At 41.7% G+C, this 17,215-nt stretch overlaps 1 protein-coding gene across 4 annotated transcripts in view; it reads left to right on the top strand.

Annotated features, from left to right (window-relative positions):
* Positions 1-17,215, top strand: part of LARS2 (leucyl-tRNA synthetase 2, mitochondrial) — a 173,316-nt gene that overhangs the window by 91,443 nt on the left and 64,658 nt on the right. For all 4 annotated transcript variants that reach the window (XM_056520569.1, XM_056520568.1, XM_056520567.1 and 1 more), the window contains one exon: positions 10,857-11,000. In XM_056520569.1, coding sequence (XP_056376544.1) covers positions 10,857-11,000 — 144 coding nt within the window. The remainder of the gene's footprint in view (positions 1-10,856; positions 11,001-17,215) is intronic.

Here is a 17,215-nt window from a genome sequence, read left to right as displayed (position 1 = left end):
TTGTTAAAATTAGTAAAAAAAAAAAAAAATCTACACAACAAACACCTAGACCTATAACAATGACAAGGTGACATACTCTACATTTAGAAAGATAGAAAGAAAGAAGGTTTAACCATAATCAGAAGCAAAACACTTTCAGTAATGGCCAACAGTTATCTGTCGACCTTCCCATACACATGAATATGTGCCCCTACACATTACCAGCACACACACAAAAAAAAAGGTGGGCAAAAATGCTTCACACCTACAATGATGAATGCCCCCTATATTTCTAGAGATTGTGATATGTAAAGTTGAGAAAATAAATTTTAAGCATCCATCTCATGAGGGTTATTCCTAACCTCTATACCAACACTTTAGGGGATACAGGTTGGATTTGATGGACTTATCTTTTCTTGTCTTTTTTTCTAAACATTAATGCTAAAAAGATATCTCTCATGATTTTGAACTACATTCGTACTAAGGTGTGTTAAAGATTTGTTTGTAGTCTGTTACCTTGGTGATGCTTTAGGTTCTATAAATACAAAACAACTGGCCTTGAATTTTAAATCTATATAAAACTCAATGGCCCTCATTTACTAAGAAAATCGGGTTGTAAGTCTATGTTGCTTTCTTACCCGATTGCTTTTTTCCCCTGATATTTATTATTATGTCGCATACCGTTTGTCGCACGTGCGTTTTGTTGGTTTTGGTTTCCAACTCCTCTGAGCTGTCGGGAAAAAATCCACAACAATTCAACAAATTCGGGTTGGAAACCTTTATAAATACGTGGGAAAGCTAAGAAATGTCGGGTTACGCCCCTTTTTCGGGTTTGGGAGAATCCACATCGGGTCCGTCGGGAAAAAATGTTGCATCGTGTCGCAGACTGGCGCACCATGTCTGCGACATGGCGCAGACAAAGATGCGACAAAAAAACCCGACAAAAGAAGTCGGGTTTAGAATAGTAAATGAGGGCCAATGTGTGTGTATTAGGGATCGACCGATTATTGGTTTGGCCGATATTATCGGCCGATATTCACGATTTTGGACATTATCCATACCGGCAATTACCTTGCCGATATGCCAATAATGCCCTGACCCCCCCGCCCCGCATCCCCGACCAGAGACCACCGCCGCTGCTGCCCCATTACCTCACCCATCCCCAGTTTTATGATTACCTGTTCCCGGGGTCCGCGCTACTTCTGGCTCCTGCGGCGTCCTGCGCAGCGCAACGCGGCGTCACAGTCAGTGCGCACAGTGATAGCTCAGGACGCCGCCGGAGCCAGAAGTAGCACGGACCCCGGGAACAGGTAATTATAAAACCGGGGATGGGGGAGGCAATGGGGCAGCAGTGGTGGTGGTTGGACTAGGGAGGACCCCAGGACAGTCAGGGGGAGAGAATCGGGCGGCGGCGGCGGTCTCTGTCCTCGCAAAAGCTGCTGCAGTTCATTGATTTAAAGCGCCCGCCTTAAATCATTGATCTGCAGCTGCTTCTGCGGGGCCAAGTGGGGGGGGGGGGGGTTATAGCCGATAACGTATACCCGAATATCGGTATAAGTTATCGGCTATCGGCCTGAAAGGTCACAGATTATCGGTATCGGCCCTAAAAAGTCGATATCGGTCCATCCCTAGTGTGTATGTATGTATGTATGTATGTTCCAGCATCACTTCCAAACGGATAAAGATATTTCCATGTTACTAATATGTCAACTAAAAATATAGGATAGGTTAACTAAAGGGGTATTCCAGGAAAAAACTTTTTTATATATATATCAACTGGCTCCAGAAAGTTAAACAGATTTGTAAATTACTTATATAAAAAAAATCTTAATCCTTTCAGTACTTATGAGCTTCTGAAGTTAAGGTTGTTCTTTTCTGTCTAAGTGCTCTCTGATGACACCTGTCTTGGGAAACGCCCAGTTTAGAAGAGGTTTGCTATGGGGATTTGCTTCTAAACTGGGCGTTTCCCGAGACAGGTGTCATCAAAGAGGACTTAGACAGAAAAGAACAACCTTAATTTCAGAAGCTCATAAGTACTGAAAGGATTAAGATTTTTTTAATAGAAGTAATTTACAAATCTGTTTAACTTTCTGGAGCCAGTTGATATATAAAGAAAAGTTTTTTCCTGGATAACCCCTTTAACCCTTACCCACTCCCATTTGCGAGGGTCGGGGGGTTTTGTTTAAATTCCCATACAAGTCTATGGGAAATATATCTTACTACATAACTTCCAAACTGCTGGAGATATTTCAATATTACTGGGTCACGTGTTACTTATATGTCCACTAAAAATATGAAATTGTTAATTTATTCCTAACCTACCCCCATTTGGGAGGGTTCGGGTTTTTGTTTAAAGTCCCATGCAAGTTGATGGGAAATGTATGTTCCAGCATAACTTCCATACAGCTGGAGATATTTCGATAATATATGGTGCACACGTTACTTACATGCTAAATAAAAATATAGGATAGTTAAATTAACCCTAACCTACCCCCTCACGTGAAGGATGGGGTTTTTGTTTCAAGTCCCATGCAAGTATATGGGACTTCCAGTAAAATATTCCACGAGCTCCGCTCTGCATCTCCTGGTGAGTGCGTCAGTTGGGCTGGCAAGCCACACCCTCTACAAAGCCACGTCCATCCTTTAAGCCAAACCCTTTTTAGGCTGGGTTCACACTACGGTTTGTAATTACGGTTCCCGTATACGGCTGGGAGGAGGGGTGGGCGGGGCTTAATTGCGGCGCCCGCACTCAGCCGTATTCGGGAACCGTAGTTAATGTATGTCTATGAGCTGACCGGAGTAAACCGCAGCCTCCGGTCGGCTGCTTTTTCGGCCGTATGCGGTTTCTCGACCGCAGGCAAAAACGTGGTCGACCACGTTTTTGCCTGCGGTCGGGAAACCGCATACGGCCGAAAAAGCAGCCGACCGGAGGCTGCGATTCACTCCGGTCGGCTCATAGACATACATTAACTACGGTTCCCGAATACGGCTGAGTGCGGGCGCCGCTATTGAGCCCCGCCCACCCCTCCTCCCAGCCATATACGGGAACCGGAATTACAAACCGTAGTGTGAACCCAGCCTTATTTTCTACCCTTTTCTTGCATCGATCTTGCTTGCAAATCACGCCCACTCCCACAAAGCCACGCCACCTGAGGATGTGATATGAGGATCAGATATGAAGACAGGATATAGGGACAGGATATGATGTTGGGATATAAGGATGTCATGTAAGGATGAGATATGAGGACAGGATATGGGGATGGGATATAAAGATGGAAAAAATTTACAGGATATGAGGTTGGGATATGAGGACCTGGATATGAATTTGGGATATGATGTCAGAATGTGAGGACGGGATATGGGGACGGGTTATGAGGTTTGGATATGAGAACAAAAGCTTCTCCTTTGTTGTTTTTCCTCCCCCACAAGGATTAGGTAGGAAAAACCGGACAACGCCGGGTACTCAGCTAGAACAGATATAGAAATACAGCAATGGGAATTTCTCCATTAATCAACATCAATAGAAATAGGAAAAGTGGTAGGATTAGTAAGGAAAACAGAACAAATGTATGGGTTGAGTATTGAAAGTATGTTAAAAAAAATAAATAAAGCTTTTCGATTCAGGGGACAATTCTTGGCCTGGTTAAAATGTCACTGTGCTTACCAGAAGTATTTGCATGATGTGAAATTATCAATGGATTAGACCAAAAATGTGTGAAGAGGTCTTAGGTCCACCAGGTGGCAAAACATATCAACTACAGCTATGCAGAGCATCGAAGCATAAAGTAAAGGAGTGACAGATGCTCACTTAATCCAGCAAATGTCCCACAAGGAGTTCTCTGCCATGAAACCATCAGACTAATTTTGAAAATACTAAAATATGAGACGAGTGAAAATACAGTGGTATAGTTTGGGGAATCTTCATCCAATTATAAGTAATAGCTGTCTTCCCTGGTACGGATAGGTCATCATCTAAAAGACATTTATCATCATTTTTTTTTTGCACATCCTTATGCCTTTTTTAAATTGTCACACCACTACTTTGGCACATCATTGGGTAGATTATCTATGTTCCAAAAAGTAAAATTACTGGCCAGCTCAAACTATTAGATGATTCATTGCAATTTTCTAGCTGGCGTTCTGATTGAATGAGCCCAGGAGAACATTTGTTCTTCCTGCTATTATCGTGTTTGTAGGCTGGCTTCACACCAGAGCTTTGTGTTCTTTTCCAGTTAATTAATAAAGTTGTTTTTGCCATTTAATACGCATTTTGGTTTGCCTAACTTTTACTACGTGTAATCATATTTATGGAAATTGTAGCAAATTACTGTCCTTCCCATGATAAACAGTAGATGGTAATGTACTGTGTCAATTAGTTAATAATGCCATTAGTGTCCGCTCACTAGGGTTGAAATGCCTGGATTCCCTCATTGGCTAAAAGAAGGGGATCATGACTCTAGGATACTCCAGACCTAGCAGTCTTTCAGAATTGTACCTAGCCATTATTTAACCCATAGCTAAGCCTTCCTTGATATTTTGAAACTATGTGCTTGTCTCGTATAGAAAAATATCATTACCTTATTGAAGACAAGGACTGATTTGAATGACAACAGTCTATGTAGAGTGTTTCAGAATAGAAAGTATATACATATACTGTATGTACGAGGCACATAGTTGAAGGGTACTTTTAGCTGTAGCACAAGCGTATTAGTTTGTGTCAGTCAATGTAAGCAAAAGGTCATCTGCAAACAAAGTTTATATGTGGAATTAGAGCTGGACGATATGACCAAAAATGTGTATCACGGTATTTTTTTAAATTATCGCGGTATCACGATATTTAATGGTATTTTGGGGGGGGGCTTGTTAAAGTGTCAGAACATCAGGGTCTCCCCAACCGGTGTGCCTCCAGCTGTAGCAAAACTACAACTCCCAGCATGCCTGGACAGCCTGCGGATGTCTGGGCATGCTGGTAGTTGTAATTTTGCAACAGATGGAGGCACACTGGTTGGGGAAACAGCATTGTACTGTATACTCCCCCGCTGCTGTCTATCACAGCTCTGCACTACAGGGGTTGAGGAGTCAGGGCAGCGAAAATCTCTCCATTCACCCCATCCTGCCCCTCTTTCCATTCACCTCCCTGCACCCATTAACTCCCCTACACCCATTAACCCCATCCTGCCCCTCATTCCATTAACCCCATCCTGCCCCTCATTCCATTAACCCCCCTGCACCCATTAACCCCCCTTCTCTTTCATTTATTCTATCCTGCCCCTTATTCCATTACCCCCTCTGCTTCCATTAACCCCCCCCCCCTCCTCCTCACCTGTGCGCTGATGCGGCTGCTGGGAAGTGCCCCTGTCATCAATGCAGTAAGGTGGGCGCTTCCCACCTGGACATAGGATCCTCTCTGGCGGAAGCGTTCAGCGCAGAATGCTGACGCTTCCGCCAGGAGGGAATTTGAAATTTTGGTATACCGCCCAGCCCTATGTGGAATGACCTATAGGAACCACTAGGATGCTAGGCTGTGTGTGACCAAAGACAAAAATAATTTTGAGAGTGGATACCCTTGGCAATTAGACAGATTTTTGTACTGTCAATTGATGTTTTTGTACAGTGGGGCAAAAAAGTATTTAGTCAGTTTCCAATTGTGCATCATACCTCAACTATGAGAGACGTAATGAGAAAAAGAAATCCATAAAATGACATTGTCTGGTTTTTAAAGAATGTATTTGCAAATTATGGTGGAAAATAAGTATTTGGTCAATAACAAAAGTTAATCTCAATACTTTGTTATATATACCCTTTGTTGGCAATAACAGAGATGAGGTGAAACATTTTCTGTAAGTCTTCACAAGGTTTTCACACACTGTTGCTGGTATTTTGGCCCATTCCTCCATGCAGATCTCCTCTAGGGCAGTGATGTTTTGGGGCTGTCGCTGGGCAACACTGACTTTCAACTCCCTCCAAAGTTTTTCTATGGGGTTGAGATCTGGAGATTGACTGGGCCACTCCAGGACCTTGAAATGCTTCTTACGAAGCCACTCCTTTGTTGCCTAGGCGGTGTGTTTGGGATCATTGTCATGCTGAAAGACCCAACTACGTTTCATCTTCAATGGCCTTGCTGATGGAAGGAGGTTTTCACTAAAAATCTCACGATACATAGCCCCATTCATTCTTTCCTTTACACAGATCAGTTGTAATGTTGAGAAAAAAAGGAAGACCGTGTACAGCGCCTTGTGTATTACCCTTTAATTAGGTGATTATCAAGTAGTCAGATAGTATCGCCCCTTATAGGTAGCCGCTCAACTTGAAGTAGAAGAAATTAAGCATATCACCTCGCTATAGAGGTATAATAATGGAGTCTGCTGCTCAGCCGGAAGGTCTCCAGAAGGGATCTGTCCTGTAGTAGTATGCAGAGGAGATAGGAAAAATAGATCATTAGTTCCAGGCCCTGCTAACTCAAATATCAAGGAGTTTCTTGTAAAAGATCCAGGCTAGGATCACTTTTATTGTAGCAAAAATAATAAAACAATATGGAAGACGCGTTTCCTCAGATCAGCATAACAATACAGCAGTTTACAACATGTGTGAATGCAGTGTGAACTGGTGCCAAACAAGATGTGGGATGTGGTCAAAGGTGATGGCAGGTAATTCAGAAAACAAGTATAAAGGTAATGCTGAAAACAAGTATAAAGTACAGAAATTACAAGGGGTTTCATGTGGAATTAGATACAGTACATTAATAATCAGCAAGAAGTCCACAATACTTTCTTTAGTCTGAAAGGTCGCTGAATTATTTTAATTTATGAGCACTCTGCAGCTCTGTAGAACCACCAGAGCGTGTCCTGCTGTAGCACTGTGGTTGCTACAGACACGTTGGTAGATGCTGCAGTCACGTGTTGCGGCTGGGCCAATGGCAGGGAGGAGGATACGATCTCACTCTGGGAGCATTCAGGTACGAGCATGGGCACCCAGAGCGCTCCCAGAGAGAGATTGTATTCTCCTCCCTGCCATTGGGCCAGCCGGAGCAACGTGTCTGTAGCAACTACAGCAGGACACGCTTTGGGGGTTCTACAGTGCTGCCGATCGCTCATAAATGAACAGAAAAGAAATGAACAGAAAATAAAGTTTTGTGGACTTACTACTGATTATTAATGCACTGTATCTAATTCCTCATGTAACCTCTTGTTATTTCTTTACTTTATACTTGTTTTCTGTATTACCTGCCATGACCTTTGACCTCTGGGCCACTCCCACATCTTATTTGGTGCCAGTTCACACTGCTTATAAACATGTTGTAAACTGCTGTACTGTCATGCTGATCTGAGGAAATGTTTCATCCATATTGTTTTATTATTTTTGCTACAATAAAAGTGATCCTAGCCTTGATCTTTTACAAGAAACTCCTTTACTCTGATGTTTGAGTTAGCAACGCCTAGAACCGATGGTCTATTTTCCCTATCTCCTCTGTTTACACGGATAAGTCGTCCTGGTCCCTTAGCAGAAAACCAGCCCCAAAGCATGATGTTTCCACCCCCATGCTTCACAGTAGGTATGGTGTTCTTTAGATGCAACTCAGCATTTTTTTCTCCTCCAAACACGACAAGTTGGGTTTTTAGCAAAAAGTTCTACTTTGGTTTCATTCTCCTAATACTCTTCTGGATCATCCAAATGTTTTCTAGCAAACTTCAGACTGGCCTGGACATGTACTGGCATAAGCAGGCAGACATGTCTGGCACTGAATAATTTGAGTCCCTGGCAGCATAGTGTGTTACTGATGGCAGCCTTTGTTACTTTGGTCCCAGCTCTCTGCGGGTCATTCACTAGATCCCCACCGTGTGCTTCTGGGATTTTTGCTCACCGTTCCTGTGATTATTTTGACACCACGGGGTGAGATTTTGCATAGAGCCCCAGATCGAGGAAGATTATCAGTGGTCTTGTATGTCTTCCATTTTCTAATAATTGCACCCACAGTTGATTTCTTCACACCAAGCTGCTTACCTATTGCAGATTCAGTCTTCCCAGCCTGGTGCAGGTCTACAATTTTGTTTCTTCAACATTTCTTTGGTCTTGGCCATAGTGAAGTGTGACTGTTTGAGGTTGTGGACAGGTGTCTTTTATACTGATAACAAGTTCAAGGTGCCATTAATACAGGTAAGTAGAGTAGAGGACAAAGGAGTCTCTTAAAGAAGTTGTTACAGATCTTTGTTTGTAGATGACCAAATACTTATTTTGCACCATAATTTGCAAATAAATTCATTAAAAATCAGACAATGGGATTTTATGGATTTTTTTTATTTATTATTCTGTCTCTCATAGTTGAGGTATACCTACGATGAAAGTTACATGCCTCTCTCATCTTTTTAAGTGGGAGAATTTGCACAATTGGTGGCTGACTAAATACTTTTTGCCCCACTGTATATAATTGTTAAGGCCTATCCCCAGGGTTGACTATTAATATTAGACTGGAAGGGGTCCTACTCCCAGCTTGGTGTTTGTGCGAGTCCTGCAGCCTCTTGAATGTTTACATCAACCATCAGTTTTTAAAGCTTGGATAACACATTTATCTAGTGAATCTGTAATTATACAGTACTGCCCTGTGAAAGGGTAGCATAGTATTGATCTGACCCATTAGCTTAAACAGCTAAAATAAAAAAAATATGTGCTGCTGTTCTGTTAAAAGCAACAAAGAATACAAAGGGCTTAGTGCAATAAGTCTGCTGTATTCATGAGGGCTGCGGCCCCTCTGCCTCTCTCTCCGGTGAATCACAGCTGCTCTCTGTCTGCATATACACAGAAACAAATGAATCAGGTGAAAAGGGCTTGGGGACTGCTATTTTCATAACTATGAGTCTGCTCCATTATTTAGAAATTCATAGAGAATGTGACTTCTGAGTTACACTGAAGCAGCTGTAAGAATTGGGCAGTCACAGCTCCTGTCATATGGAGGAGAGCAGGACCAGAAGGGCATTGTATTGGGGAACAAAAGCCTCTCGGTATGAGATGGAGCAGCACACCGGTTTACCAGTATCATGCTAATTCCAGTGAAAAAAGGCAGTCTTGCCATTATGTCTTCCGCCTTGCGCTGGCTGTATATGTCGGCAACCTGTAAAAGTTGCCAAAGTATACTGCAGCATACTCCCAACAGGCCCATTGACTTTAATGGACCATAAAAGTCAACTAGTGGCTACCTTCAGTTAAATTTTCAAACGTATGCATTAATGTTTTAATAGTGAGGTCTGCTATGCTTTTTAATCCCGAAGAATTGATCTATACATTCAGAAAATGGGTCGGACTTGGTGACTTATTGACTACGTCAGTCCAATAAACTCAACGGGCATTGGGAATATTCTGCTGTATATGTTGGCATCCCTTTTTTGACAGATTGCTGACATATACGGCAAGCATAAGTAGGAAGTATATTGGAATCCTAGCCTAATAAATATTTTCATTTTCTCTCGGAATGGTGCTTTAACTGTTCATAAAAATTTCTTCCAGTATTAACCAGTCTTTTTTAATGTGTAATTATGAAGTCAATAATATACTAGGAAATTATATAAATCACATAATAAAATAATGGTATTATTGGCCTGACTCTCTTTACACACAGACATTTACTTAGCTTCTGTTGCGGATGGGTGATAGGGAATCTGTGGATAATATGAATTCATGTGGCGTCCCTGCTGTATTATTGCAATGCTCTCACTTGGGAAGTACCGTATTTTTCGCCGTATAAGACGCACTTTTTCTTCCCCAAAACTGGGTGGGAAAAGTTGGTGCGTCTTATACGGCGAATACATATTAAAACCCTGTCCTATCGCGGCGGTCCCTGCGGCCATCAACGGCCGGGACCCGCGGCTAATACAGGACATCACCAATCGCGGTGATGCCCTGTATTAACCCTTCAGACGTGGCGATCAAAGCTGACCGCCACGTCTGAAGGGAAAGTGACACTAACCCGGCTGCACTGGGAGGGACCTTATCTGCCTCCTCGGTGTCTGCTCCGTGCCGGGATCCCCTGCATGGCCGGCGCTCTCCTTTGTCGTCATCACGTCGTCGCTCACGCCGTCCCGTCATCCAATAAGAGCGGCGTGCGTAGCGATGTGATGGCGGCGACGGAGAGTGAGGATACCGGGCAGCAGAGACGTTCCGGAGCGACGGGGACACCCCGGAGACGCGGCGTCAGCAATGGAGGGCGACATCCACGGCAGCGGTGACGGGTCCGGAGCGGCGGGACACGTATTACCTCCTATATCAGTGGTCTTCAACCTGCGGACCTCCAGATGTTGCAAAACTACAACTCCTGGGGCTGTCCGGGCATGTTGGGAGTTGTAGTTTTGCAACATCTGGAGGTCCGCTGGTTGAAGATCACTGTCCTATACTTTACATTGTATTCTAGATTTTCCACCTTTAAAATTGGGTGCGTCTTATATGCCGGAGCGTCCTATAGGGGGAAAAATACGGTAATAACAATGTATTAGGAAACTACTGCTTATTATGCAGTCTATTACTCTAATATTTTAATATAGGTTCTCTAAATGTGAACCAACATATCATAAAAAATGAAGGTCTTTTGAATATACATTTGGGTTTAATATACAGTATGTATAGGGACAATGGAATGTGTGCCTTGGGAATTTGTCTGAAAATAGATGCAAAGCATACAGGAATGTATTACCCATACCAACCATATGGAACACAGGTTTGATTTTTTTGCATCCTTTTATTAAAAAATACATTAGGAATTCTGATGGTTGCCATGGCAAACATATTCGTTTTTGTATTAGTAGACTTCAGTGTGCCTCTGAAACCTTGAAAATAGTACAATATGTGTTCACTGTGTCATTAGCTCATATTAACAGAATTATTTATTGCAGGCCTTGGTTAACTGGGATCCTGTAGATCAGACCGTGCTTGCCAATGAGCAGGTGGATGAAAATGGATGCTCGTGGCGCTCTGGAGCCACAGTGGAACAAAAATATTTAAAACAGTGGTTTCTTAAAACAACAGTATATGCAAAGGTAAGATGCAAGAAAAAGATGACTTACCCTGTATCTCTGCACCTAAAGTTTTCTGTTTTCTTGTGGCATCCAATGCACAGCATACAGTATGCTATAATGCAAGGATTTGGTGCCATTGATACATAGCTGTGTGAGTATAATTTTTGGCCTTTTTTATTTTACAATTATTTTTGCAGGACAAACCATACTTTTTAATGGCAGTCTTCATTATACTTTATAATGTAATGCAAAAGACATGGACACAATTTGTTGGTACCCTTCTGTTAAAAAAGCCACAATGCTTCCTGAAATAATTTGAAAGTGACAAAAGTAATAATGCATAAAAATGTACTGAAAATCAGACATTGGTTTTGAATTGTGGTTCAACATAATTATGTAGTAAAATAAAATAATAAAAAAAAAATGATGGGACCCTTAGAAAAGATAGGAACTAATTTGACAATTATCATATAATGTATTATGAAGCCAGAAAAAAAATTGCATTTAAAATTGAAAAAAATTGGTTGCAATTTTGTGGAGCACAATTTTTAAAATTTTTAAAGGATAAAAGGTTTTGATTTAACCCTTAGAGGGCATGAGATGTACATTGCTGTGCCTTGGTACTTGGTGCACAGCTACATACAAAAACTTTGCAGGGTTTCGTTATCACCGCATCTTCAGACATGGTGATCGGAATTGGCCAGCTGCTGTTATCAGCAGCCAGGACCTTAAGGATTATGGCAGACATCAGCCATCCTGCTTATGTTCACCATTAACCCTTCAGATGCTGTAATCAAAAATAAAAATAACATACTTGGTATTAGCGCTTGCGGAAATGTCCAAACTATTCAAATATAATGTTAGTGATCCCGTGCGGTGAACGGCGTAAACGTAAAAGAAAATACCAAAATCCAAGTCGCTGATTTTTGTACATCACATCACAAAAAAACAATAAAAAGTGACTGAAAAGTCACATATAAGCAAATCTAGGACCAATGTGATCTACAGTTCATTGTGCAAAAAAATTGCTTTGTCACAGCTCCATATATGGAAAAGTAAGAAAGTTATAGGGGGTCAGAATAGGAAAATTTTCAGTTTTACCATAAAGTGCCCTGCGTAAAACCGAAACCCATAGCAAATTTACGGTTTTCTGTTTAAACAATGAAAGGTGCCATTACAAATTACAATTAGTCACGCGAAAAACAAGCGCTCATATTGGTCTGTAGATGGGGAAAAAAAAACAAAGCCTCTTAGAATGCGGGGAAGAAAAAAATGAAAATGCATAAATAAAATTGGCTGTGTCTTTAAGTTCAAAATGGGCTGTGTCCTTAAGGGGTTAAGGTAAAAAAAAAAATCTATTTATTCTGACCGCTAAGGCTTTTTTAATTTTCAACCTATGGAGCTGTGTCAAGGTTTATTTTTTGCGCCATGAGCTGTAGTTTTAAATAGTACCACTTTTGTTTAGTTTTGGCTTTTTGATTACTTTTGATTACAAAATTTTCTGGGTTGTCATGTGACCAATTATTACATTTGGAATTTTTTAGTGTTGCTATTGCATTACATTGATCTGTGTTATTGGCGTTTTATTGCTAAAGGCAGGTTTAATTACTAAAGGCAGCCTTTAACAATTGTAGATCCATGAAAGACCTAGAAGCACAGGTAAAGCTTCAGTGGTTCTCAGCAACCCATCGGAACCCCGTGATTACATTACTGGAGGGCGATGGGACCACTAGACACTAGATTTAAATGCCTTGTTTGCAGCATATAACCATTTAAATTACAGACAATGGAGCAATCTATGATGTCTATTATTACCGACAGATGTTAGGTGCCAATTAGTGTGGACCTGACTCCCTCACCCGCACCGTACTCCCTCCCCACATCCCATGAAGTACATGTAGGCCATGGGGCGAGAAGGCGTTAAAGAGGACCTGTGGTCTCCCCAGACATTTTAATTTTTTAATACCCCCTTAAACCTCATTGTGCTCTGAGTTCTTCTTTTATTAATTCGTCCTGCTTAGCTATACCTGGAGGTTAGTTCAGACATGACAGTAAGCAATCTGTGTGAGCTTCACATATTCCAGGCCCTTCTCCCCACCTGCCAAGAATTAACCCTTTAGGAGTCGAGAGCCCTATTCATTTTACTACAGGTTGGCATTATATAACAGGGTTCTGTGAGTTATATGTTGATGGAGGAAAGTGTAAAACTGATATAGTGTAAAACTAATAATGTAGTACATTAAAAAGAGCTCTGGAGAGACACAGGAGAAGCCCCTATGTAAATCACAGCCCCTCACTGCAGCATCAGCACACAATATTTTAATGAAGGGTACATCCATCTGACCGATTCGCTGACAGATGGGATACAAAAACCTTCATATTTCGGGAATGGGGATGGGTGGACACGAATTAATCACAATGTCTGGGGAGGCCACTTATCCTTTTAAAGGTAAAGGCTAAAAGACCACCTCCAAGCAGCTTGACATTCGTGTCACTACAGTTGCACACAGTATTTAGAAGTTTAAGGTCCTTGGGACCTTCCTGGATGTGGCCGCAAGAGGAAAATTGATGGCAAAACAAATAGACAGCTAATACGTGCTCTCGTGCACCATAGAAGAGACTTTAATGCCGCAGGCACTGAAGACCTGTGTATCACCAGGTTCTGACGTAGAGGAGAGAGGTGGGGAGGCCCCAGGGAATTGCAGACCCCTGGCCACACCTACCCGACTGTTGCTGACTTCGGACAAAAGCATTTTTAGCACCATAGAGGAACAGATAAAGCATCCAAAGATATGGCTGCATTACATTACTAAGCAGCTTTTACATACTGGGCAATGTTTTAGGGGGTAAACTCTGGTGATGGTTGGGCTTTCATTTAAAGTATTGCAAAGGTGTGTATGAACATTGATTATAAACAGTAATGTCTGTGATGATTTGAATGATACACAACACTGTACTTGATAAGAAACCTGCCATTTGAATATGCTGCCCTGTTTAAAGGGTCTCCAACAATCAACAAAAAAAATAGTGTGTGAGGCACAGAGAGGAACATAACATAATGTTGAGATAAATGTAGGTACCAGGGGTCAAGCCCTATGAACAAAGTGTGGGAACTCACCCAAAATTTCCTCTCAAGGGCTGGTCCTGCAGAACTTTTTCCTGCTGTGGAAAAAATTGTGGGAATTCAGTTTCCATGCACTCCTGCAGGACTTGATCCCTGGTAGGAACCATCCAGCAGCCTAACAATGATCTCAGTTTATTGAAATGTAATGTGCTGCATACTTAGGCTGTATGCACACCACGTTTTTGCAATACAGTTCCCGTATCAGATTTTTGATGAAAAATGGATTCCTCAAAACCTTACTAAACTGGATCAAAACGTGTGTATAAATGTTAACCCATATACGGTTTAAAACCATATACGGTTTGAAAAATTGTGTCCGGTTGCATCCGTTTTATAAGAAAAAAACGTATACGTTTTTAACTTTTCACTCCATTTTGAATAAAGTTTCACTTGTTTGATTGAAAAAACACTGTGCAAAGTAAAAAACCGGATGGTGAAAACCGGATGGAACCGTACGCACATACAGTTCTGTATGGTTCCCATTGACTCCCATGTTAAAACAAAACGTATATGGTTTAATACAGTTTTTCACCCGGACCATAAAACCTGGTAGACTACGCTTTTGGGTACAGGTTAAGAAAACGGACAAAATCGTATAAGATGCAAAACGGACTAAACCGGATGATGCATTTGACATACGGTTTACAATGTTAAGTCAATGCATACGGTTTTCTGTACAGTTCCATACGGTTTTTAACTTGAAACTATACGGGAACTGTATAGCAAAAACGTGGTGTACATGCACCCTAACAGAGCAGCTAGGATGTCTGACGTCTGTCCCAGGCTCTGTTATTATGCAACCCGTCCTTCTGTGTGCCAGGATCTATTGAGTCTGAAGTGACAGTGGCCATCTGTAATAAACTATACATTACCCCCTGGACAAAACTGGCTATAATAAATAATAAAATATATTTAGTAAAACTATTTATTTTAACGTGTAATTTTTTTAATTATATATATATATATATATTTTTTTTTATTCCCAGAGAATTAAGGTCTGATGCACCTAACAAAGTACAGAAGCATCTTAGTTATGAGTGTGCTGTATTCATTGGCATGGGGCTAGATCCCTGCTTTCACACACCCTAATCACTAGTGACTTGTGCCCTTAAATGTAACTTTTGCATATTTTCTAATTAACACAACTTTTAGATGTGTGATTTTATTAACATATCCAACCAGATTATATATTGTGAACTCCCGGCCACTGCTCTCTGTCAGTTACAGGACAAATTGTTCTCCGTGTTTAGGTTTCCAGCCCTGTCTGGGTATTGGCCACAAAGGAATCGGTTTGTATTTGTGTTTCCTTTCTGTACTAATACAAATAACTAATTACCAGCAGAATTGTGACACTTATTGTGACTAATAGACACACATGCATGAACAATATAAACGGCAAAGTAACTTGTAGCATTGTAATTCAAATCAGCAGCTTTTGCGTGTTTTAGAGTCTTGGGCAGACATAAGCGGTTGCCATGGGGACGGTTCTCCACATATTGGTCTTTGATGCTAAATATCTATATTTTGAGGAGCTTTGTGATTGTCAGCAATTGTGTTACCCTGTGGAATACAGTGAGATTTTTCCCAGTAGCAGCTAATGTTCTTTAACAAAGTCTTTGCCAGATCTGCTTAATGTAGGACACTTTGTAAAAAAAAAAAATTGCAATAAACAGAATGTACTGGGGAAAGTGCAATTTAAAGAGGACCTGTGGTCAGCATAATTTTTTTCAATATTATTATGTAGCCTTGGGTGCCCTGAATTCAATGATGTTTTTATTTTGTCGCTATGCCACACGCTCCCGAGATAAGGAACTACAAGTAGGCACCTTTTCTACAAATGGCTGTGTGAAATTACAATGACATGATTGGCAGCAGCGGGCACTGCGGCGGAGGTTCGGCCTGGCTTTTCACGTGGCAGCTGATTGGGGCCGGTGGCGCGCTCTATGGTGCAGCCACGTGGGAGGTATTAACAATGCTGGAGAGTGTGCAGGCCAGGCCGGGTACATAAAATTGGGAGGAGTTTATTTCTCCCCAATTCATATCCAATCATGACATGACATGGAGGCAATTGGGTTATAAGTGTATAAGAGGGAATGACTGTATGAGGGGAATAGCTGTAAGAGGGGAGTATATATATATATATATATATATATATATATATATATATATATATATATATGATGCACCGAAAGGGAAATTCTGGCCCGAAACCGAAAATTTAGGCTGTGCTTGGCCGAAAAGCAATACTGCATTGCCCCGCCCACTTTCTTTCAATATATATATATATTTTTTTTTATTGTATTATCAGAATTTTGAAGGGGATATGGGGTGGCTATAGAAGGTACTGGCCGGGCTTGGTGCCACAGCACTGCCACTCACCATACATTGACTCCCGGACGTGCTATAGGGGTACACACCTATCTGATTGGTTGCTATGGGCAACTATGCCATTTTTCCTCAGCACGTTCCGATAAATCTCCCCCTTATATCTTAAAAAATAAATAAATTAGTAAGCTTAAAGGGGTACTCCGGCACAAAACATCTTATCCTCTATCAAAAGGATAGGGGATAAGATATTAGATCGTGGGGATCCTGCCGCTGGGGAACCCCGTGACCCCCTCCATTCAGGTCTATGGGAGGAGGCGTGATAGCTACGCACTACGCTCCATGCTCCCGTGTTCTGGACGCCGCTGCTGTCGGCCCAGAGATTGCGGTGGTCCCCAGTGGTGGGATCCCCGCGATCTAACATCTTATCCCCTATCCTTTTGATAGGGGATAAGATGTTTTGCACCAGAGTACCCCTTTAAAGTGTTTTCTTCTGACCCCTATAACTTTCTTATTTTTCCATATACGTGGTTGTATAGGGGCTAATTTTTAGTTATTTTCATTGGACTTTTTTATCACTTTTTTTTTTCAGCTACATTAAAGGAAAACAGTCACCCGTTCACCCGCACTATAACCCGATTCACCGGGTTATAGTGCAGGTGAACAGGAGACCTATGTGGGTCTCGGACTGCTATACCTACCTGCAGTCCAGAGCCCGATCCCCGGAAGGTCCTCCTCTTCCAGCGCTGACTTGCACTTTGAGGCGGGCCCACCGGCTGAATTTAAA

This window comes from Hyla sarda, chromosome 5 (assembly GCF_029499605.1).
Source record: "Hyla sarda isolate aHylSar1 chromosome 5, aHylSar1.hap1, whole genome shotgun sequence".
In the NCBI taxonomy this organism is placed as follows: Eukaryota; Metazoa; Chordata; class Amphibia; order Anura; family Hylidae; genus Hyla; species Hyla sarda.
The sequence above is the reverse complement of the archived record's forward strand: the minus strand, read 5'-3'. Positions and strand labels throughout refer to the sequence as shown.